This window comes from Bactrocera tryoni, chromosome 3 (assembly GCF_016617805.1).
Source record: "Bactrocera tryoni isolate S06 chromosome 3, CSIRO_BtryS06_freeze2, whole genome shotgun sequence".
Lineage (NCBI taxonomy): Eukaryota > Metazoa > Arthropoda > Insecta > Diptera > Tephritidae > Bactrocera > Bactrocera tryoni.
The window spans coordinates 32,619,490-32,644,852 of NC_052501.1; the positions used below are offsets into that span (position 1 = coordinate 32,619,490).

The 25,363-nt window shown below is 35.7% G+C and overlaps 2 protein-coding genes across 8 annotated transcripts in view; one reads left to right on the forward strand and one right to left on the reverse strand.

The window, feature by feature from the left end:
• The window catches only part of LOC120771970 (putative sodium-coupled neutral amino acid transporter 11), a 550,765-nt gene that overhangs the window by 115,730 nt on the left and 409,672 nt on the right, over positions 1-25,363 (reverse strand). The window lies entirely within an intron of this gene.
• The window catches only part of LOC120771973 (protein apterous), a 71,435-nt gene that overhangs the window by 32,382 nt on the left and 13,690 nt on the right, over positions 1-25,363 (forward strand). For all 5 annotated transcript variants that reach the window (XM_040100324.1, XM_040100325.1, XM_040100326.1 and 2 more), the window contains exons 3-5: positions 3,282-3,484; positions 3,562-3,781; positions 4,078-4,217. In XM_040100324.1, the coding sequence (XP_039956258.1) occupies positions 3,282-3,484; positions 3,562-3,781; positions 4,078-4,217 (563 nt within the window). The remainder of the gene's footprint in view (positions 1-3,281; positions 3,485-3,561; positions 3,782-4,077; positions 4,218-25,363) is intronic.

Below are 25,363 nucleotides of genomic sequence, written 5' to 3' on the forward strand. Positions count from 1 at the left end.
TATCACGGTGGATATACTCTTTGCAATATATTAAACATTTGGCAATATTTCTCTACAATCATTATGGATTCATTTGTGGCGTATAAGCTGGGGTGAAAGCAAGAAGTTTCGACTACCAAAATAAGATATTTTATTTTTTTTGCACTCTTTAACATCAATATGTTGTTTATTGTTAAATTTTTATAAAAGTAATTAAATTCTCACATTGTTACTTTTGGTTGAAGCTTAAAAGCTGAAATAGTTTAAGAGAAAAGTATCTACAAAGTTAAGTCATATTTTGTTGGTTCACTGTAACCTGATGACCAAATTAAAAGTTTTTGTTTTTTTTTTTGTTGATTTCTAAAAAAATAATAATACAGAAATATGTATTTCAAATAGGAGAAACACTTATTGTTATTTTGTTTAGTAGAATAATTATTTCACCAAAACGATTTAAACTTAATTTGTGCTGATCTGATGACTTATATAATATATGTATTAGGGTGATTCAAAACAAATTTTGTTTTCGTTTGGTACTCGGAAAAATAGGTTCTTAGACACCTCTAAGAAAGCCTCTCCAAGCATGAGTTCTTAATTGTAACGGGAAGGTCCTCCTACATACGGTTTTCTATTTTTTCTTATTATCAGATAGAAAAATGTATATCTCGCTTCCAACTACTTGAACAAGATATTTTGTTCTTCAGATTTTGTAGGAAATTGAATGCTCTACAAAAAAGGTCTCCACAATTTTTTCGTAAACCCAACCGTTTAAAAGATATTAACGGTTGAAGTTTGATTATTTTTGGGAACATGAACTCAATGAAACAAAATTGTAATGAATAATATAACTTTTTGTTTAGCTTTCAGCTGAATTTATGCCGCATACATACTACCATACCTTTTAAAGTAAATACAATCATCTTAAAACTCATAGAGCTCCAATATACCCAAATAAAGATTTCCGAGTTACCAATTGACTTTATACCGTATTTATCGTATAATGAATTTACGTATTTATAAAATGTTGTTTTAAACGAAATTTGGCCCTTCCTTATTGGTTCAGTAATTTTTCCATTTTCCTGACAACACACCTGTCATTTACATACATACATACAAGGTCTGTCGCAAAAGAAACAGAACTTTTTAAATATAACTGTTTCTGGTGGCGCCACCTATTGGTGGGTATATGAAATAAAAAGTTTGATCTAATAAGTTTTAATAATTATAAACTTTAATCTAATTCTTAATTTCGGCTGTTGAAATTTTTGTTTCTGTAGCTGAGCAGCTTAAGATCGCAACGCTTAAAACTCTCTTGCCTTTTATGACTCGGCTAATTCCGCTCGTTCGCGGATTGCGCCCCTCGCGTCGGTTGGGCGGGAGGAGGGTAATCGTTGGTTATTATTATTATCTCTTGTTGACATTTCGTAAAAATTTTAAGACAATTGGATAACCACAATCGATGTTATCGATCAAAAAGTGACAGCAGCTTTTGGTCATCGGTCGTAAAATGCAAAGAGCAAATATTAAATTTTGTTTTAAACTTGGGAAAACGTTTACTGAAACAAATCAAATGATGAAAAAAGTTTATGCTGATCAGTGCCTATCCCGTAGTAATGTGCATGAGCGGTTTAAGCGATTCCAAGAAGGTCGTGAGGACCTCTGTGACGATCAGAAGTCGGTCGTCTTCAGAAGTCAAAAATAAAGACAATGCTAATTTGTTTTTACGATTCCGAGGGTATTGTACACCGAGAGTTCGTCCCACCTGGCAAACGATTAATGCTGTGTTTTACCTTGGTGTTATGAAGCATCTTTTGTCACGCATTCGTCGTGCTCGACCACAATACCGTGAGACAGGGTCCTGGCGCCTGTTGCACGATAATGCGCCGTGTCATCGGTCGACGCTTGTCACTGATGTTTTGACAAAAAACTCCATATTAACCAGTAATCACTCACCCTACTCACTTGATCTGGCACCCTGTGATTTTTACCTATTTGCACAACTTCATTTGCCAATGAAAGGACACTGGTTTCAGGACATTTCAGCTATCCAAAAGGCGACGACCGATATTCTCAAGAGCATTCCGAAAAATGACCTTAAACACTCATTTGAAATGCTAATTGACCGGGCTAAACGCTGTATCGAAGCATAAGGAAACTACTTTCAATAAAAAAATATAACTTTTGAAAAATGTTAATTTTTTGTTGTTTTTTTAACAGTCCTGTTTCTTTTGTGACAGACCTTGTATATTCATGAAATAAAAATTAATTGGTTAGATCCATAGCTTGTTCAGAAATCAGGCTACATTAGTGGCCACAAATTTCCAGATACAACAATAGTTGCCAGGCTACATAAATCAGATGTAGTTTAATTCATAAGCTACTTTTGTTGATGAAAATGTCAACGTAAATTATCTAGATATACCTGAAATAACATCACATAATCTTCGGTTGAAAATTGGTGCACCTATTATTCATCAGCGAATTATGCAACTGTATACATTTGGTTATCAAAAAGATTACAGGAAATATTATTGTAGCAACCATTTTGATTTGAAAATTTTTTTGAAAAATTATCCTCTTGGCACGTTCATTTTCAATGTACGATACGTATAGTGCTGAACACAAATGAATCTGAATATGTTTATAATTAAAAACTATAAATCTTATTATTACCAAACTTTTTTATTATTACATTTAAAATTACACATCATTCATTTTCGAATTTGGAAGTAATGTTGAAGCTTTCGAATCGCCGATTCCACCACCGGAAACAACTTGAAAATGTCTAACGCCTTTATACATAATAGACTTCCAACCAAACCATTACAGTACACCATTGGAATAACATGTTTGCGCCTATTTTATTGTTTTGCTAATTTAAGATGTGCAGTTGACCGACGGTAGGCTGAGTTTTACCTAAAATATTTCCTTGTACTCCTGCTCATTGCGAGATTACGAAATGTTCAGTGACACCCAGAAAGCACCTACTTGTTTTATTTAATTTTTTCTCATAAATTGATAGTATTCTTAATACGCTAAGCCAAGGATAGCGATTTTTTGTTTAGCATGACTGAGAGGGCCAAAGACTTATCAGCCCTTATAGGGAATGTATGCACAGAAAAGCAGTACTTATTCATAAATCTATTGCAGGTTTGATGGTGAACGCTGCGGTCTCATTAAAAATGTTAATTATGCCAGATATATGTAATGTTTTATCAATTATTACAAAATTATTAAATATTCTATTAACATAATTAATGTATATTATTAATAGTTAGAGTATATTTATTTTAAAATTGCAGCAGCAGAGCGCAAGATTTCTTGGGCCAGGTGCGAGAGAAAAAAGTCCAACCCCACCTGTAGCACATCAAGGAAGCACTCATTGCGGCAGTGCTGCAGGTGTAAATAACAATCGTCTACTTTATAGATCTTGCTCTTCCTGTCCCGAACTTTGTGACCACAATACCAAGCCTTATAGCTCGACATTTAATGAGCCATTTAAAAGGTTTGTAATTACTCGTAGGGAAATATTTCTTTGTGGGCCAATATACATACAAATATTGTTTTTTTTTTTTCTGATAGCTATGAGATCGCAGACCGCACACTATTCAGCGAAACTGCATTAAAATACGCAATAAGTCGAGCGCGGCCTGACTGTTTGGAAGTAAATGAGGAAACTACCTCGAGAATATCCTTTAAAACGGAGCCATATGGTCCACCAAGTAGTCCAGACTCCACGAATGAAACACCAAATCTGCCTCGAAGCCTAGAAGATTGCGCTGGTTGCGGTCGATTCATACAGGTAATACCACTGCACACGTATTGGCTAATGAATATATATGTATGTATATGTTATTACAAACCTTGAGCTTGATTAAAACAACAAAAAATATCAAAGCCTGTAAGTGATAATATTGTATACAATAATACCTCTGTTATAATGAAAGAACTTTTTTTATGTAATACAAACGCTTCTGAAAGAAAATATCCTAGACTATAAAAATTTACATTGAGTATGGGTTAATGCGAATGAATTGTGTTGTGCTTGAAAAAAAGTTATTATTTACGTCTCTCTTTTAATATCCAATATCCTTACAGGATCGTTTCTACCTCTCTGCAGTTGATAAACGATGGCATATTAATTGCTTACAATGCCACGCTTGTCGACAACCGTTAGACCGAGAATCATCATGCTATTCGCGAGATGGAAACATTTACTGCAAAAATGATTATTATAGGTGAGTAAATTAGCGAATTTTCTAATTATTGATGTCTTCCGATTTCTGTACTTCATAAGAAAAGCGACTACGAAGAGTTAACTTTCTGAAAACTTTGAAACATTTCGAAACGAAATGAAATAGTTAAAGTAGTATGAATAAGATTATTAAAAATCATGATCAATTCTAATAATGTACTTACAATATAAAATTGTTAATAAATAACCGCAATCGCATAAGCGGACCTCTGCCACGCCAACAAACCACCTTAAATCAAATACTTATAAAGTAAGCTCCAAATTGCGATAAAAACGGTATTTTCCTGTATAGGTAAGTTTTTGCCAAATCTTTGCAATTTGGAAGTGTATGAAATGTTCGTTTACACCCGAATACAGGCCTTCATTACTTGTTCTACTTCATCTAAGTATGTATCTAATATTTTGCAGTAGCAGCTGTTTAGTGGGGTCTTGTCTTGGTTATTTAAAGTTTTGATATACAAGGTCTGTCGCAAAAGAAACAGGACTGTAAAAAAACAACAAAAAATTAATATTTTTCAAAAGTTATGTTTTTTTATTCAAAGTAGTTTCCTTGTGCTTCGATACAGCGTTTAGCCCGGTCAATTAGCATTCGGAATGCTCTTGAGAATATCGGTCGTCGCCTTTTGGATATCCTGAAACCAGGCTCCTTTCATGGGCAAATGAAGTTTTCCAAATAGGTAAAAATCACAGGAGTAGGGTGAGTGATTAATGGTTAATATGGAGTTTTTTTGTCAAAAAATCAGTGACACGGCGCATTATCGTGCAACAGGCGTCAGGACCCTGCCTCACGGTATTGTGGTCGAGCACGACGAATGCGTGACAAAAGACGCTTCATAACACCAAGGTAAAACACACCATTAATCGTTTGGCCAGGTGGGAGGAACTCTCGGTGTACAATACCCTCGGAATCGTAAAAACATTTCAGCATTGTCTTTATTTTTGATTTCTGAAGACGACCGACTTCTGATCGTCACAGAGGTCCTCACGACCTTCTTGGAATCGCTTAAACCACTCATGCACATTACGACGGGATAGGCACTGATCACCATAAACTTTTTTCATCATTTGAAATGTTTCAGTAAACGTTTTCCCAAGTTTAAAACAAAATTTAATATTTTCTCTTTGCATTTTACGACCGATGACCAAAAGCTGCTGTCACTTTTTGATCGATAACATCGACAATTATCAACAATTGGATAACGTCTTAAAATGTTTACGAAATGTCAACAAAAGATCAAACTTTTTATTTCATATACCCACCGATAGGTGGCGCCAACAGAAACAGTTATATTTAAAAAGTTCTGTTTCTTTTGCGACAGACTTTGTATAACGGCTTCTGACTTTTAAAAAATCTAATATTTTAACGGGAGAATTTTTGATTGATTTCATACTCTTACAACCTTGTCCACTTAATTTCACTAAATATAACACATATTGATCAACTTAAACAATTTAAAGACAGGTGGGAAGTCGGAAGGCACTATATAGAATATATTGGGGACAGAAAATGCTCGGGCTGGTGGCACCAACTTTTAACATCACTCAGGAATACTTAAAAACTGATTTAAAATCAATTTTGTAAATTTACTAACTGATCCGGCAAACTTTGTACGGCTTCAATCGATAAATAAAAAACCTAAACTTTTGTATAAAATATACTGAAAACACACAAAAAGATGCCGTAATTAATAAAAAGGGTTCGGTATATAGTATAAACATTTACATACATGATGTTGCTTACTTACAAAACAGAGTTTTCCTGAAATAACTGGCTATTTATAAAGTTTCAATTTGATATTGTCAGACACACACAGTTTAATACAGTTTGTTAATCAAATTAAAGGTTTCTGTAAATAAGCAATGATAACGGTTTTCCGACGCCCGAACACGCAACGTATATGCAATTGTCCATGCACAAAACAGGGAAACTCCAAGTTCATTCCGCAAACTTCCAACGGCTGACCTTGCGGTTTATTTATGGGAATAGTTCTGTATAACATGTGTAGCGTCAAACGATGTCATCCGGAAACAGCTGTTAAATTTCTGAGTGTTGCTCAAGAAGGGCTTAGAATCATGTCCAATCGCAAAAATTAAAGAGCGTAAAGGATCTGGTGGAGGGACCAATTGTTATAATTGTTACCGATTTGTGGATACAATAACCTATTACCGGATCAAAGTGGAATGCAGCTCGTTCCAAGTTCACAGAGTTCACTGCGTCTGCGCAATCACTCAATTTCATTAAGTTGTGCTCGCTTTTGATGTCTTTGATGTGTACGAACTTGCTGCATTCTGAGTCTCTCTGCTTCATATTCACTCACTTTTTTTAGTGAGTGAGCAATTCTGACATAGAAAAAACACTATTTTCTTGATCTGTCTCTCTGGTCATCAGCGCGCCTAGCCCGTGAGGTACCTCTTCGCACATTTGAGTGACTGCGACGACCCAAGCCAAGTCGAATTCTTCTTGGCATCGGCATCGGAAATTGTAATTAATCAAAGTGAGAAAAGTTCTCGCGCACTTAGCAGTAAAGCATCACAAAAGATCAAAACAAAAAAGAGCACAATACTTGAAATGTTGCTATAACAAATCAGCTGATGATTGCCAAATTATAAATGTTATTGTTGCCTACAAGAATTTTATTTGTGACAAAACTTGAAATTTATGAATCTACGTAATTGAAACCATTCTTTCAATTTGATTTTTGAACGACGGAGGACATATCAAAGGAAAAACAAAAGCATCCGAGCATTTTCATATTTATTCACCTTTTAATCCTTCTCTGGACTTCCACAACTAATTCAAGACCGAAATTAGCCTAATCGATCCAGCCGTGCTCAGAAATTAGCGAGACTAACCAACAGCTATTAATTTATTTATACATTGAAACTTGCCATATATTCTTACTTTTTAAACCTTCCTGAACTACGATAAGCATTTCAAATCTAAAATCAGCTATAACAATATAGATAACACACACACTGACCTACATATTCGGGGTAAGTTTGCTAAGTATCGAAAGTCATTAGGGGGATTCTCTTGCTCTTGCAAGATTTCACGATGACACAATCGTGAAATATGCAAGGCCAAGAGAGCACCTATTGCAGAATCTAGTGATATATGAACGGCTGATTCGGTCAATTTATTGAGAATGACTATTGTGAATGACTATTGTGAATTAGCACACTTTCTGCACTCATTCTTAACAAAAAACTGTAACAAATCTTTATAATTTAAGTCGAAATTATAAAATCAATTTAAAACTTTCCTTCCTCAACAGTTTAACGGCGAAATATGTCTTTATGTTAAATGACAGCTAAAACAGGGTTGCAATTATATTTTTACGTGTCATTGCACGAAAATAAACATGGGTTTTGGTCTGACATATTTTACAGCCATTACAAATAATTTTCTGCATGTAACAACAAACAACAAGTGGAAAATTCTGCAATTCGTGCACGGTGCAAGAGTTTTGCAAGAGCAAGAGAATACCCCTATTATATTTAGTATTTAGGAGTTGGATAATTCGTGGACCAATTTCACATATTTTCGGCATTAAATGATAGGATACCCAATATTACACGCTTAGTCAACTAGTCACTACTATATACAAGTATTATTAACAGAAAACGATGCTCTTTAAGGGGGTATTCTGGTCTAGAAGCATGAGTTTCAGGTAATTTTTAAAGTGTCGTAAAAAAAGGGCAATTAATATTTTTTTATTAGTTATTTGTTAATTTTAGAAGAGTACAGAAAAAAATTAAAAACTAAACAAAGTAAAAAATTTCAAAAATTATGAGCTGACGAAGTGGGCGGTCTCTAAAAATTTCCACGTGACCATACCCATGATTTCAACCCTCCTAGTTAACTGAAATAAAAAAAAAAAAGATTATTAATCTAGAATAATGCCGCAATGACCGGAACTACGGAAAAGTGGGAAAAAGTTTTTTTCACAAAATGGCGACTGCCTGAAAAAAAAGTTTTTTTGGATCACTTTTTCTGACTATTTCAAATTTTTTAAAAATAATAAAAATAAAAATTTGGGAATGGGGCTAGTTCCAACCATAGACAAGCCTATAAAGAAGACTCTATAAAAATGTCAAGTAAATCGGTCCAGTAGAACCTGAGAAATCGTGGGTATCGTTCCGAAAAAGTCAGTTTTGAGAAAAACGCGTTTAAAGTTTAGGAGACAATTCTAGTGAGCTCGGACGCCACGTCACAAAATCGGCTGCATCTCCGAAAATAAGTCGAATTTTGAAAAATCCTTCCAAGTTCATATTTTTGAAAGTCTAAACTTTCCAGATAAGCAAAAAAAATCGATTTTTTCGAAATCCTAGACAAGAATACCCCCTTAAGTTTTATTTAGTTACCTAACATACCATCAGCAATATGTCAACTAGATATTTGAAAATCCTAATATTAGTTATGTATTATGGGTCATGAGTAAGTTTTCACCTGATTTTATATGTTTTCACCTTTTATAGAAAAATCTCTCAATTTTATTGATATAACTCACATATTTTCCGATATAACGTCGGCTGCTATTGGTACAAAGTTTTATTGAACAGATCCCGACGTATGGATTTTCACCTAGATGTGGGTGGTGCGATAGGTCCAATTTTGACAGTGACTCCTAGAAGGCCTTCTTCTATCACCTCTGGTGTACAATTTTGTGTCTCTGACGCATTTATTTATAGAATTATCGTACTTTTAGTAGTTTTTCACAAAACCGTTATATGGAGAGTGGGCGGGGAAATAAACCGAATCATCCAATTTTCCCAGAATAAGTTGGGAAGAACAAATATTTTCCCTAAGAAAATTTGCTTATTACAGCTTTAGCGGTTTAGGAGATATGTACGTAAAACCTATTAGAAGGCGAGACCACACTCACTTTCTCAAGATTTGTAAACCATAGATGCCGCTCCTTAATGCAGTTAGTTGTACTAAATAACAACCCTGCATGGTAGTTGATAGGTTTTCGATTCATGATTTTTTGTGGCGTGGAAATGGTAAAATTCCGCTGATCTGCGATACCAACCCTTCTTGGAAAGAACATGTGTACGAAGTTTCATCAATATATCTAAATTTTTGCCCAAGCTACCGCTTGATTGGACAGCCGACAAATAGTCACTCGGAATTTAACTCGCCTCATCATCTTAATCATTTATATATACTATATTTCATTGTGTAAATGGAATCACAAAATATAATATATCAATCATACATACATTAACCGTTAAAGTAAATAAAAAGAATGCGTGGTACACAGATTATCATATTCTGAAATGGAATCAATCCGGCCTTATTGCCAACCCTCCATATATCAACACTTTTGAGTTAGTACATTTTTTCAGAAATGAACGGCTATACAATAATTTTCTTCTCGTATCGCATTTTTTTTTTATTCCAGAAAAGATTATAGCATGCGCTTCTGAAATATTGTAAGCAAATATTCCCGATGTATATTTCCGAACCCGTGCATTTAATTTTCTTGCTGCTTTCTTGATGAATTACTGATAAACAGTGGAACTGCATGCCAACACAACATCTATGAAATTGTTCTCAAACACGCGAAATAAATTTCTATGCCAAAAGTATGAATACAAGCAATGCAAGCGCAGCTTTCAACAACAGCGCCCAATAGTACATGCAGTCATGATGTAGAAATGTTTCGGAGCGGTGCGCCAAGCAGAGCGCGACGAAGACATTAATTTGCCCGGCAACTGATGCGTGTGCATTCTGTCAAGCGCTCTGCTCCACCTTGCAACCGTCTGAGTTTCACAAGTTCATCGGCATAGCCGCATTTGTGACCAATGCTAACAGCTTGGCTTTGAAAAAAACAAACAAACAGGTTCTACTTTTCCCCGAATGAGAATTATAAATTACACAACACACGCGAAATTGTTTCATAGACAAATAATCTCTTATTATTAGTTAATTCTATATGTACATATATGATATCAGGTGAATATCATTTCTTATAGAGACCTGTTTCACTGTGACACTATAGATTTTTATTTACTATTTTCGGAGTGAGTATAGTGATGAAGAATCATCATAACAATATAATGCACACAAATTTAGATCTAGTAGGTGGCAGCCCGCTTAAACTTGGTGAATCTCTTCATTCGATTTCATCATTCCCAATGCTCAATCAAAAGCATAGGCGTATCACCCTCGCTACGGATTGATGGACTTAGCGGTAACGTAAATCAAAATGTTTATCATCCAAACGTTTCTGTTTCTTCAATGGAGTAATAAATTTGGCAAGTCATGCTCATCACTCGTATTTCCTCCTAAATGATTCTCGTGACATTTATTACCGCTCCATAATTCAAAAATACCCAACTGTGAACAGCGATAATTCCAAACGCATTCATACTTATACACACGTCCACGAATTCATACAAATTTCTATTTATATTAGTACGTACGCATACTCATACTTACTTACTCAAAACCGAATATGACTAAACACAACATGTGTGTTTATATGTACGTGTATATACATATATATTTATTTATGTACATATGTATATATATAAATATCATTTTGGGGCATGTGCCATGATCTGGTCGGTTCTTCACCATTCCGCTTCGCTCCACTTGGTGCAACATGGCAAGTGTGTGTTATATTATCAATCAAGTGGCCGCCGATTTTTGTCGAAATACCCTGCAGTGACACATCAAACCAGTGAGGAAATTTACTAGTTAACTCTCTAATACCATGTTCAGACCGAAAATTTAAAATATTAGATTATATTTAAGCATTTCATAACCCAACAGTGTTCTCACTGCCGTTAGAAAGATCAAAAAACAGCTGTTATTGTCATTCAAGAATTCACATCGCTTAATATTTATCAAAAGAAAAGATTGTCATATAGTATTTTGAAATAAAAAGACGGTTTTTTTTTTAATATTTTCCATATAATAGAAATAATGGATGCATTTTTTCATTTGTTAAGTCGATTTTCAGATGAAATTAGATTCATTGCTTTAAAAAAAATTTGTTTGTTTACATTTTTTCCCCTTTGTAGTGTCTAAATCAGCTGTGATAATGTAACAGATTTCCAGTGCTGACAAGTAGATTGCGCAAAATCAGAGTCGCACAGAGAGATTTAGCGTGGATCAGTTTCAAATCATTTCAATGAAGTGATTTGGAGCTGTCATTTTTGTATGGCGAAATCTTGATAAATTTTTAAGATTAGTGGGATAATCCATTCAACTGCCGAAATCGTGTGATTAAGTATCGGTCTGAACATGGTATAAATCTCTTGAATTAAATATTATTGTTAAACAATTGAAGCGTTGATATATTACCTACATATGTATTTTTCAATCGTAAAGCTAGTTTTAGAAAAATTTGGCCTAAAAATTTACTATATTTCATTTAATAAAAATTTCTTTTTTTTTTAATATTCTTTTTATATCTTGAACCGTTTGTAACGCTCAGAAAGAAACGTCGGAGATCCTATAAAAAATATTTATTATAAAAATATTATATTTTCTATAAATGCGCAGCGTGTTGAGCTAAGTTTGTCTAGTCCTTCAGTTTTTGAAATTATGCATACGTTCTTTTCTCCGCAATATGCCGTTTGTTCGGAACCGCCGCTTTCGCACCGATCAAAAAAAACAGGCCGGATTAAAAAATTCTTAATTTGGTAAGGTATCTTCACGACATTTAGCATGGCCTATTCTTCAAGGCACCAATACAATCTCCGAAGATGTTCTTCAGTTCGGACTACCATAAATAAAAATTAACCGCTCAAATCAAGTGTTTGTAAGAAAAGTTGAACCTATGAAAAATATTATAACTTCGGAGCAACCGAAATTAATGTTTTTTCTTTTTAGTCATTATGAGCAGTGGATGTTGCACACTACTGTTTTTTCTCCTTATGGGTGTTAGCATTAGTCTGATATATTTCAAACGAAAAGCTGACAATGTTCTTCTTGTAGAACATGACAGTAGCAATGTTGCAATATATTTCACACGCGGTAGACAATATTTCTTATCAGATGAACATATTTAGAATAAAAGTTAATCTTTAGATTATTTCGATTAAAATGCATGTTATCTTGTTTGAAATTCATACTAACTTACAAGTAGTCAGGTATGGCAACCATGTGCTCTATGGGGAAAATAAGAGATCTAGCAATAATTGAAATTGTGAAATAAAAGTGGAAAGTTGCAAAAATTTGATATTTAGGAGTACGCACCTTGTTTCAAATTTATACATCAAATGAAAAATAAGAGGTTTCAGGCACAAGTAAATGCTTTACTTTTACTTTCAATAATTTTAATATTATTCTTTTGAACTGTTTTTTAAGTAAGTAACAAAATTGTTGGTGCTTTTGTAACAGTTTGTATAAACATTTTGGTTTTACAAGGTCTTCTTGAGTGGCAACAAGGGACTGTTATTGTGAGTGTATTGGTGAACCCATCAGTGGTTTCTTTTAGAAAATTTTAAACCTGCGCTAACAGGTGTTGAGTCTATCTTGGCGGAGAAATTATTTTTTTCGCTTTAAAAACATTGTTCTAACCCTTTACGAGTATTATACTCTTGCAACATGTTGCTACAGAGTATAATAGCGGTTGTACGTAACACCTAAAACAAAGCGAGATAGATACAATATAAGATTATATATGTATGTATACATATATATAAACGATCTGTACGAGCTGTAACTAGAGTAAAAATTAAGACATTAAAGGAGCCGGTCTAAAAATAGGGCAATGAGTGTGGCTCCGCACACTTTTAGGTACTTGCTCGATCGATGCCAATCAAATTCGGTACGTGAACAATGAAAAATGAGCAAAGGCAAACTACAACCACGCCCACTTCCCATATAACACAATTTTAAATTTTGAACCAATACCCATAGTTGACTTCCTGATAACAGTACTGTGTGTCTAAAATTGGTTGAATAGGGTCAATACATCCCTTAGGATGACTTCATAGTACCACATATGTAAATAATGGGTTGTCAAAAAAGTCTTGCGGTATTTTTATTGAATTTTTTTTTTATTGAAATTGAAATGAATTTTTGATGACTCATGCCCAGCTCTTGACCGATGCTACGGCTGCTACTATGCCGGTCTCTTTCGGCCATCTATCTATTCTATCGGGTCCATAAACTGCACAAATTTTCGACGACAGGCTTCCGAAGCGTGGTGCATTCTTCGACCACCTCTACACCAGAACGAAAAACGTTGAAACCATTGTTGTGCGGTGGAAATGGAAACTGTATCAGGTCCATAAACTGCACAAATTTTATTGGCGTGGGCTTGAGATTATTTCTGTTCTATCGTAGTAGTACTGTAAAATATGCCGTATTTTCTCTTTATTTTGCTCCATGTTTGCGACGCTATAACTCACGAACGACTTAAAAGAAACGACAATCAATCAAACACGTGTTAACGCGTGAAATGAGCTTTCCAAAAAGGTATGGCATGACCCGATGCGTCGAATAAAACTAGAACTACGCGCTTTCAGCGCCAACTAGCGAAAATACCGCGCGTAATACTATATCGGCCAATATGTGAGTTATCTCAAAAATCGATTTAATAGTAGTTTCACGAAAAAACACATTCCGATTTTTAATCAGGCAGCCGCATACTCTCTTGTATGAATTCACGATAACTTTGTTGTTCTTTTACGTGTTGTTGCTTTTACGTGTAACAGAAGCAAAGAGAGAATAGCGAATCGAATTCTAATAATTCATAATAGCCGTCTTAACATCTGTTTGGCTAAATCTGACTTTTTGGGCGGTATCGTTGAAATCCACAATTATTGCAAATATACAAACACGGTGTTTAGTGAGAAGTTTTGTGTGATATGTGGTTTTGTTTTCAATATACCATCGAAATCGCTCTAATTGTGATTGGAATGGGTTCGGTGGCCATTAAACGAAACTCAAAGGTCGTTTTATAGAAAACTCGTAATATACTATAGATTTGTTTGAAAAGCTGGCAATAAATTACGCTTCAATATTTTACTTACAAAAATTACTCGTAATAGTTCGAGTAAGAAAGGACGTGTAATAATCGTAATATAAATAATTTTGCTTATAAAGAATTCGTTACAAGTACAGCAAAACATATTGGAAATTTAATGAAATTCCAGTGTTTTGGAAAGCAATTCCTTATAAAGAAAACTTCGTTGTACAGCAGTGCGTAACACAAAAGTTCGTCTGTGTATGTACGTATACCTATACATGTTTCAAGATAAGGCATTAAAAACTATCACGTCAGTCCAGTGGCGAGTATTTACCTATACAGATTGGGTTTTTATACATATGTTTCTGGGATGCATTTTTACACCCTAAACAGTGTATATTACGTTTGCCATGAAGTTTGTAACGCTCAGAAAGAAGCGTCGGATACCATATAATGTATACAGGTGACTGATCAGCAAGACGTGCTGAGTCGCCATAGCCATGTCCGTTTGTTTGCCCGTCTCTCCGACTGTATGTACATATAGCCGTATAGACCGATCAAAATGACATTCTTATAAGGAATCTTTTGTATTTGAAAAGAGTATGATAGCCGAAGTTAACGTTTTTACATTAAGTTTGTAACTTCCAAAAGGCAACGTCTGAAACCCTTTAAAATATATAACAAAAAAATCATATACGATTTAGCTATGCCCGTCTGTGTGTTTATCGGTATATACGCGTACGAGCTCCAAAGATTTTGAGATATCGATCAGAAATTTTCGGTATCAAGTGCTTGCATGAAAACCTTTTTCATTTGACGTCGTATCATTACGAAATTTTGTGCAGCTTATTTTCTAAGTAACGCTAAAATATCTGAAGACATTTTTCAGATCGCATCACTATATCATATAGCTGTCATACGAACTGAACGTTCAACGATCAAAGTTCTTATATTCGAATCTCGTTATTTGTGAAGGGTATTCCAGCTTCGGTGCCACCGAAGTTAACGTTTTTCATACTTTTTCTTGTTTCAGTTGTTTTGATGAAATAATCATAAAAGGTGTTCACAACCCCTCATTGGCTGTCCAACTGCGAGCGTACACTGCTCATAAACATTCGTATGTGTACATGTATGTACATATGTATACATATACGGTAAACAGGTACGGATGAGGACGATGTGCCGAGCTATCAAGATCAGTTTCACAACCTTAGTCTAAACAGTAATAAAAAATTTAAAGCATGGTTAAAATTTTTGTTTAAAAATAAAAACATCATTCTTATGGGTATTCTGACTTATATGACTCTGAAATGCAAATTGTGTAGCACTGGAGGCACTTTCCATACCAAATAGTACGCCAAGTGTTCACGATAAATAAATTGTCAATTATAAGCGCGTTCGTAGGCCTATAGTGAGGTGATAATTTAAATAAAATTACTAAAAAACAGTTGCTAATTTTAGCTACGATCCTTGACCTATTCTTCCTGAATTAAATACAGTAAACGATCATATAATTTTTGTTCCCAAAAAATAAGGTGACATTGTATTTATTTTGAGAATTCTCTATTTATTCTTCCAAATCAATTTCATGCCCTTCAAAGTAATCCCCTCCCGATGCAATGCACTTATGCCAACGGATTTTCCAAGCTTCGAAACACTGGTTGTAGTCACTTTCCGGGATGGCCTTCAGTTCCGTCTTCGCTGCGGCTTGAATCTCCTCTATCGTATAAAAACGGTGTCCTCGGAGCGGTCTTTTGAGCTTGGTGAACAGCCAGAAGGCGCACGGCGCCAGATCAGGCGAATGCGGTGGTTGCGAAACGATATGGGTTGAGTTTTTGGCGAAATGATCACGAATTACGAGAGCAGTATGGGATGGTGCATTTTCGTGGTGTAAAAACCAAGAATTTTCTTTCCACAATTCCGGCCTTTTTTGGCGGATAGCGTTACGCAAACGACGCATAATGTCAAATAATATTCCTTCTTGACTGTTTGACCGGTTGGAAGGAATTCATAATGCACAACACCACGATAATCGAAGAAAACAGTCAACATGAACTTGATTTTTGAGCGACTTGTCTCGGCTCTCTTTTGGCACGATATTCGCTCGATTGATCGGTTGTTTCGGGGTCGTTAGCATAGATCCAAGTCTCATCGCCAGTTATAATGCGTTTGATGACACCCTGCTAGGCGGAAAGCATCGTTTCACACACTTCAACGCGACGCCTTTTTTCCAAAAAATTCAATGTTTTCGGTATCAGTCGAGATTTGACGCGCTTGAGGCCCAAAACATCCTTCAAAATGGTATTGGCTGAGCCTTTCGATATGCCAACTTCATCGGCAAGGTCTCTAATTGTTAATCGACGGTTTTTCAACACCAAATCTTTGATTTGTTGAACGTGAGTTTAAAAAGTGTGTTTTGAGAAAAAGTTTGAGGTGCGCACTCCAAGCGCTCCGAACGTCGAGCGGTATTATTATTTTTGGGACTTTTTCGAAACCTTCCAATGGTAAAGTAAGTTTCTACATTAATTCTAAGGGTATAAGAGGATAGAAAATGCAAAAAAACATTTGAAAAAAGATTACCCTACTGACCCCTTAAGTATGCCGATTCCCGAATACGTTTCGATAATTTGGTACCCACGTAATTAATTTATTTGGATGAAATAGACAATATACGATTTCCACTCCTTACAATATAATATAATATATATTTTACTTCTTTTACTAGTCGCTAATTAGCTAGATTATTAACCTTTTTATTATGGAACAGAATACAAATTTGTATTAGAACTGCTTGGTTCATTGGATGAAACGTGGTGGCCAGTATATTAAATATTTGGATGTTTAATTTTAAAAAGATAACATTCGTATTGACGAATAAATAAAAATATAGTTCATTACTTTAACTAATGAGCACACCTCGTTCAAAGAGAGAAGTGGCTCACTTTGATTGCGATATTTTTTTACATAAATTTTGTCATAACATTGTCAATAAATTATAAAAAGTTATGAATGTAGTAGGAATGCTAGTCAGGCGTTTTGTGAACATTTAAAAAAAATAAGCAAATCAGTTGAGTAGTTCGACCGGAATCATGTGCGCCAGTTTAAAAAAGTGTGTTTTGAGAAAAGGGGTTGAGGTGCGCACTCCGAGCGCTCCGAACGTCGAGCGGTATTATTATTTTTGGGCCTTTTTCGAAACCTTCCAATGGTAAAGTAAGTTTCTACATTAATTCTAAGGGTATAAAGGCACAGAAAATGCAAAAAAAAATTGAGAAAAGATTACCCTACTGACCCCTTAAGTATGCCGATTCCCGAATACGTTTCGACAATTTGGTACCCAAGTAATTAATTTATTTGGATGAAATAGACAATACACGATTTACACCCCTTACAATATAATATAATATATATTTTACTTCTTTTACTAGTTGCTAATTAGCTGATTATTAACATTTTTATTATGGAACAGAATAAAAAGTTTGTATTAGAACTGTCTGGTTCATTGGATGAAACGTGGTGGCCAGTATATTAAATCTATAACAACAGCGCGCCAGTCGTTTCTTCTTTTCGCTACGTGGCGCCAATTGGATATTCCAAGCGAAGCCAGGTCCTTCTCAACTTTGTCCTTCCAACGGAGTGGAGGTCTTCCTCTTCCTCTGCTTCCGGCGGGTACTGCGTCGAATACTTTCAGAGCTGGAGTGTAATTCGTCCATCCGGACAACATGACCTAGCCAGCGTAGCCGCTGTCTTTTAATTCGCTGAACTATGTCAATGTCGTCGTATATCTCGTACAGCTCATCGTTCCATCGAATGCGATATTCGCCGTGGCCAATACGCAAAGGACCATAAATCTTTCGCAGAATTTTTTCTCGAAAACTCGTAACGTCGACTCATCGGTTGTTGTCATCGCCCAAGCCTCTGCACCATATAGACTTTACTTTTCAATTGCCTACTCAGTCCGAAGTAGCACCTGTTGGCAAGAGCAATCCTGCGTTGGATTTTCAGGCTGATATTTTTGGTGGTGTTAATGCTGGTTCCTAAATAGACGAAATTATCTACAACTTCAAAGTTATGACTATCAACAGTGACGTGAGAGCCAAGTCGCGAGTGCGACGACTGTTTGTTTGATGACAGGAGATATTTCGTTTTGCCCTCGTTCACTGCCAGACCCATTTTCTGTGCTTCCTAGTCCTAGTCAATATTATCGGCATACGCCAGCAGCTGTACACTCTTATAGAAAATGGTACCTTCTCTATTTAGTTCTGCAGCTCGAACTGGTATCCAACGGCTCGGAGAGGTCCTTACCGATCCTGACGGAGCTTTTCGTGTTGCTCAACGTCAGTTTACACAGCCGTATTAGTTTTGCGGGGATACCAAATTCAGACATCGTGGCATAAAGGTAGCTCCTTTTCGTGCTGTCGAAAGCAGCTTTGAAATCGACGAAGAGGTGGTGTGTGTCGATTCTTCTTTCACGGGGCTTTTCCAAGATTTGGCGCATGGTGAATATCTGGTCGGTTGTTGATTTTCCAGGTCAGAAGATCAGGTCTGCGATATACTATACGGATATAATTCGTTACATTGGAGGGAGAATTCGCGTGTCTGAAAATAGTCTAGCAGCCTGATATTTTAGACAATATTAATTATTAGTTCCCACTCTTTCCGTCTTTCCGAAGTGAAATACTTTATAAAAAAACTATGATATATAAAAAATCTGTGAATTTTCAGCACATAAAATATTTATTTATATAATATTAAAGATGTGACCACGATTTTTATTTAAAGTGAAGACATTTTCTTCTTTCAACGATTGCTTTGCTATTTTCACACAGTTAGAAATGCTAAGTACTCATAGATATAAGTACATACACACACGTCGAAATTAAAAAAATTTAAAATAAGCATTGTACACCGTTATATATGCATATATGTACAATAATAATTAAACTTATGGGTTATCTAGAGCTCTTTTACCTGTGCAAGATGTTGTAAAGGCCACCCAACCATGTCCACTTAATATTAAAAGCAACAAAAATTCTGAGTTGGAATGAACATTAATATTAACCAAATGGCTTTAAATGTTTTACGACAGTCTTTATGCACACACACACACTGTTATGAACATAACTATATACATTCTTTAATTTAATTGTTTCCTTTGTAAGAGTGAACGTTGATTCTCAGGCAACCACAAGCCCTATATTGAAGAGACCATTAATTTTTGTGTGTTCATAAATTATAATATGAGTACATTTGGTAAACACGGTTTGCAAGAGCTACTGTATTTCAATTTTTTGATGTCTAAATAATCTTTCACATTTGCTCTTAGATTTACTTGCGTACAAAATTTCGGAACCGTGGAAAATCGGTCACTGAAGGCAGACAATTTCCATCTGAGGAGATACATATACTACTACGTAAACATTTGTATATCAAACTAGCTTTAGCGTTCGGTCGTGTTTAGCCTTTGACATATTGGTAGTCACGGTGCCTTAGCTGAAGTCTGCTCCATAATCACGCAAATCTACTATCTACACTAGAGATCCAATATAACATTTTTTATAGGTTCATACAGCTTTTCTGTTTATTTATCTATTCCAATGGATGGTATACGAGCTGTGTTCCAAAAATAACACGATTTTTCGTTTTCTGAAAGCAATATTTTTTTATTTGTTCGTCATTAATGTTGTCGCGTTCAAAATAGTCCCCATTCGACATTATGAATACAGCTGAAAATTATCGTACTACAGGCACATATATGTACATACACCAACATAATAAAAAAAATTGCCAATTGTACTCTCCAAACACGCGAAATTTGAAAATTACCTTTATTTACAGAACACACCTCGTAAGTACAGTCGTAAATATAAGGTATATATCCAGTGGCGGATACAGAGGGGAAAATGGGGGAAATTAAACGAGAGATAACTGTCTTATTAGTAATTTTACTACTCTGAAAATATATAAAGTAACAGAAATATAATCTCATCGCAACCAGGTGGAAATTTTAATTTATAATTGGGATTTTTGGCCTATGTGATATTCTATCTCTAACTAATTCACTCAGCGTGATTCTTCAGCAAGAATCGATCGAACTGGCAAAGGCATTAAATATGATAGATACACTGCTTGTAACATTCCGAGATCGAAGACAAAAAGCTGAGAAACATTTTCGAGCCATATATTCAGGCACGAAAAAAATGGCGATAGAACTGAAAGTTGACGAAGAAAAACCAAAAATCTGCGGCCGACAAACAAAACGCGAAAACTTTTGCGTGAGCACTAGCGACGAATACTACAGGGTCTCAAGGTACATTCCTCTGTTGGATACAATCGGCGAAGATTTGAAGTCGCGCTTTTCTAGAGAACGTGGCTGAGGACGAACATGCTTCAAGATAGTTTCATTGCCATAGCCTTGCTGCACACGTAGCATGATATTGAAAGCACTGCAGAAGAAGTTCTCGAAACATTCTCAAAACTTGGCCCACATCGTGTTGTTTTGTGAAATTTTTTTATTCAAAACACGAACTGACTACAGTATCTTTTGCAATAAATTATGTCACACGCACGTCTACGATTTATAATGTTTTTTTTCAATTTAGCAGGATTTGATATTAGAAGGTCGATTTGAAATTTTTCCAAAATGATATGAAACGGTATAAACTATATTTAATATATTAATCTTCTTGCCTCAAGTAAATGTTTATTCCCCCCACCCAAACAAAATATTTTTGGATCTACAGCTGATATATCCCATCATTATAACAAAAAACTAATTAATATTTCTTTAAAACTAGTGTAATACAAAGGCCTAACTGGTCACCCGACTGTAGCTTTGCCTCGTGTTGTTGCCTTCGAAATGATTATTATCAGCTTTCGTTCGAAAGTCTGACCAGTGGACTTTCAGACAAGAGTTTCTAACTGTAAAGTGGTCAATTTTCTAACCAGTTCACTGCATCTCTGCAGGATATGTCACAATTCTATGAATGTGTCTGTATATATGTACATATACGCATGGGTAAATATACTTCTATGCACATTCCCACGCCTGTACAAATTTAAACGATGTGTAAATATGCCAGGAGCCTGTATAATTACAATATTCAGTAAACAGAAAGTACATATACATAGCTGAAAATTATCACCACGGGACATTGAGAAAACACATCAAATAGTTTCAAAACGTTTCATCACCTTTACTAGTTTTTGCTTCCAAGTCCGTTCTTACCTTTCTACTTGGGTACGAATATACTTGTATGTACATATGTATGTATGAATAATCAGAGATGGTGAAGTGTAGACTCATAAAAAAAGTTGTTGTTTGTGTTAAACAGTGGGTTTTGTCAAGAGGCTATGAAGCCGTGAGTTGTTCTGTCGCTTGTAACGGTGCTACTCAGCGGGGTATTGAGTGCAACTGCTGTCACTGCTTTTGTGGTTGCACGTGCGTTAAGTATATGCGTGCGTGTAATCACATCGAATCCCTGCTAAATCCTGTGGCGCTTGCCACAAATATCTCATCTTACGATTGATAGCGGAAGTCAGGAAGCAATGCTTGTTGATCCGCTTAACAAGTTATACGAATGTACTATGAGTAGTCATTATTTGTACAAGCAAATTATATATGTACTTTTATTACAAAATGCATTTGTATGTATGTAGGTACATAAAATATTTAAATGCTACATATAGAAAATAATACTTTTAGTTTTATGCTATACGACATTGATATTAGTGAAGAAGTGGATCTAAGGATATGAATACGAAATATTTTTTCGAAACAGAGTCTGCTAAAAGGTGGTCGATCATACAAGGTATTTTCTAAAGTAAACAGGACTTTTTGAATCTAGCGCCCCCTGGTGGCGCCATCTATATGCCGACTGATGCGTTAGAATCTGCTATTTTTATGGATTGTCCAGTGAATTCCATGACATTTCATAGATTGGAAGTGAAGTTATAGCGTTTTGGGCCAATCAAAATCCGTGATCACCGGAAATTCCATTGAAACTGCGCGTGAATTCATCAAAAATCAACCGAAATCATCATTCAAATTCAAGGAAATGGTATTGAACATCTCAAAAACATCGATTTATCGCATTTTGACCGAACAGTTGGGCTTACGAAAGACGTGTCGACGGTTTGTTCTGCGCAAATTGACTGACGACCAAAAATTGCTCAGAATCCAACATTCGAAGGACGTTTGGGACCGATTATTTGACCAAAAATCACATTTTAACCATTAACCACTCCCCGTATTCACCTGATATGGCACCGTGCGACTTCTTCCTTTTCGGAAAAATGCATTTGCCCATGAAAGGAAAGCGTTATGCAGGCGTAGAGGCCATTCAAAAAGCTTGCACCGGCATACTGGCGGCCATACCGGCCAACGAGCTAAAACACTCGTTCGACATGCTTTTGGACCGTGCAAAAATCTGTATTGAAGCAGAAGGAGACTATTTTGAATAAAATAAATTGATTTTGCCGAAAAAACCATTTGCTTTGTTTTTTTTTTAAGTCCTGATTACTTTGGAATGCACCTTGTACAACTAGAAATATACGATGCACCTAAAATGCAAAAGAACGTAACAACATTTTTGGAAAATTATAGCAGAATAAATGAAACACTACAACAACAATGGAACAGAGGTTAAAAAATAATTTAAATTTTGGTTAAAAATAGGTTATATCTGTCAGCAGAACCTTAAAACGTTAAAAATGTTGGGCATAAGTACTTATACTATATGTATGTGATTTGAGGTAGTGAGTCGTAATTAATAAAAAACTCAATTTTGAATTTTTTTGATCATACATTGTTTAGCATTTTAGGTGACGATATGTAGTAGAAGATACTTTCGTAAAGTGTACGGATCTAAGTAATTCGGTATGGCATTAAAAAGTAAATTAGAACAAATAAAAGTAATTATCTGAAAATAAATTAGCAACATCTGCGTTTAAGCGCTGGTAAATCGACTGTTCCACAATGTATCAATTGTTAGTTATTAAATGAAATAGAGCCAGAATCAATTTTTATGAGCCGGTGCATCCCGAAATTTTTCAAGGCTAGAATAAATATGATTTTGATTTCATAAAGAGTTTCGAATCTGTGTGAAGGTAGATTTCTCGTGCTATTTACAAGAATTTTAAGAGGATGTCAAGTTGTCCTTAGATTGTAAAATTAGATAAACTACCTTTGACCAAATATATTTTGTAATCTCACTGTCTGATATAGGCACTAACTTTTTGAAGCTATTTTTAGTTTCACACTTCCTGCATTATTATTATTAGATAATATTGTTTTGATGCGAAAGCTCTGTGAAAAGCGCTTCTGGAACTCACAATGCACCAAATATAACAACAAATTGTTTTTCTCATCTGTGTTTGGAGTTTAATCGTAATAAATCCGAACCTTTGGACATTAGATCACTCCGTAACCTAATCGGCACTCATCCAAATGGACTGCACGCGGTGGACCGAATCTAAACCACTGAAAACTAAAAAGGATATGTAATATATACATACATATTTTATATACATTTACATGAGCTTAGAACAATCGTCTATTTGGAAAGTAAATCCGTCAACAGTTGAAGAAGAAAATAGTACGGTATCATTAAAGCAACTCCACCATGCTGATATTACCACTTACCAAAAATTATTTCAGTTAAACAAGGGATAAATCAAATAAGCTGAAGAAATTCCTTCTGGTGGGCGTGGTCAGATTGACGAATTTCTAGCTTACTTGAATCCACAATAGAAAGCATCAACAAAACTATCGAAACACAAATTGTTATAAATACAGTCCTGACATATTTAAACTTTTATCGAAAACTTCAAAAATGTTCGAAATATCGGTACATCCTACAGCTCGTGCTACATAAACAAACCGTAATACCTTTTTTAACGAGTTTTTTTTTTGCGAGTAATATTGCCTTTATGCCGCGATGTCTGAATTTGGTATCCCCGCAAAACTAATACGGCTGGTAAACTGACGTTGAGCAACACGAAAAGCTCCGTCAGGATCGGGAAGGACCTCCCGAGCCGTTGGATACCAGTTCGAGCTGCAGAACTAAACAGAGAAGGTACCATCTTCTATAAGAGTGTACAGCTGCTGGCGTATGCCGATGATATTGACTAGGACTAGGAAGCACAGAAAATGGGTCTGGCGGTGAACGAGGGCACCACGAAATATCTCCTGTCATCAAACAAACAGTCGTCGCACTCGCGACTTGGCTCTCACGTCACTGTTGACAGTCATAACTTTGAAGTTGTAGATAATTTCGTCTATTTAGGAACCAGCATTAACACCACCAAAAATGTCAGCCTGGAAACCCAACGCAGGATTGCTCTTGCCAACAGGTGCTACTTCGGACTGAGTAGGCAATTGAAAAATAAAGTCCTCTCTCGACGAACAAAAACTGAACTCTATAATTCACTCATAATTCCCGTCTTGCTATATGGTGCAGAGGCTTGGACGATGACAGCAACCGATGAGTCGACGTTGCGAGTTTTCGAGAGAAAGGTTCTGCGAAAGATTTATGGTCCTTTGCGCAATGGCCACGGCGAATATCGCATTCGATGGAACGATAAGCTGTGCGAGATATACGACGACATTGACATAGTTCAGCGAATTAAAAGACAGCGGCTACGCTGGCTAGGTCATGTTGTCCGGATGGATGAAAACACTCCAGCTCTGAAAGTATTCGACGCAGTACCCGCCGGGGGAAGCAGAGGAAGAGGAAGACCTCCACTCCGTTGGAAGGACCAAGTGGAGAAAGACCTGGCTTCGCTTGGAATATCCAATTGGCGCCACGTAGCGAAAAGAAGAAACGACTGGCGCGCTGTTGTTAACTCGGCTATAATCGCGTAAGCGGTGTCTACGCCAATTAAGAAGAAGAATATTGAAGTATCGCAAGAAGACAAAACCCAAAAATCTGACTGAACTGAAGCAGCCCATTAATAATTGAGGTAATCCCCACTTCAACTTTCCAGACCGCAAGGAATGCTTTTCTCATTATGTTTCGTATATGCGTGGATGAGCATGGATGGTCATTAACGGACCATAATTAAAAGAAAAACTAATTATATAAAATAAAATAAAATTTTCTAAACAATAAAAAATAAATGTGATGCATTGAATAAAAAAAGTTTTTACGGTTTGTTTTTGTTTTTTTTTTTTGTAGCGATTCGTCCGCCACCCTGTAAC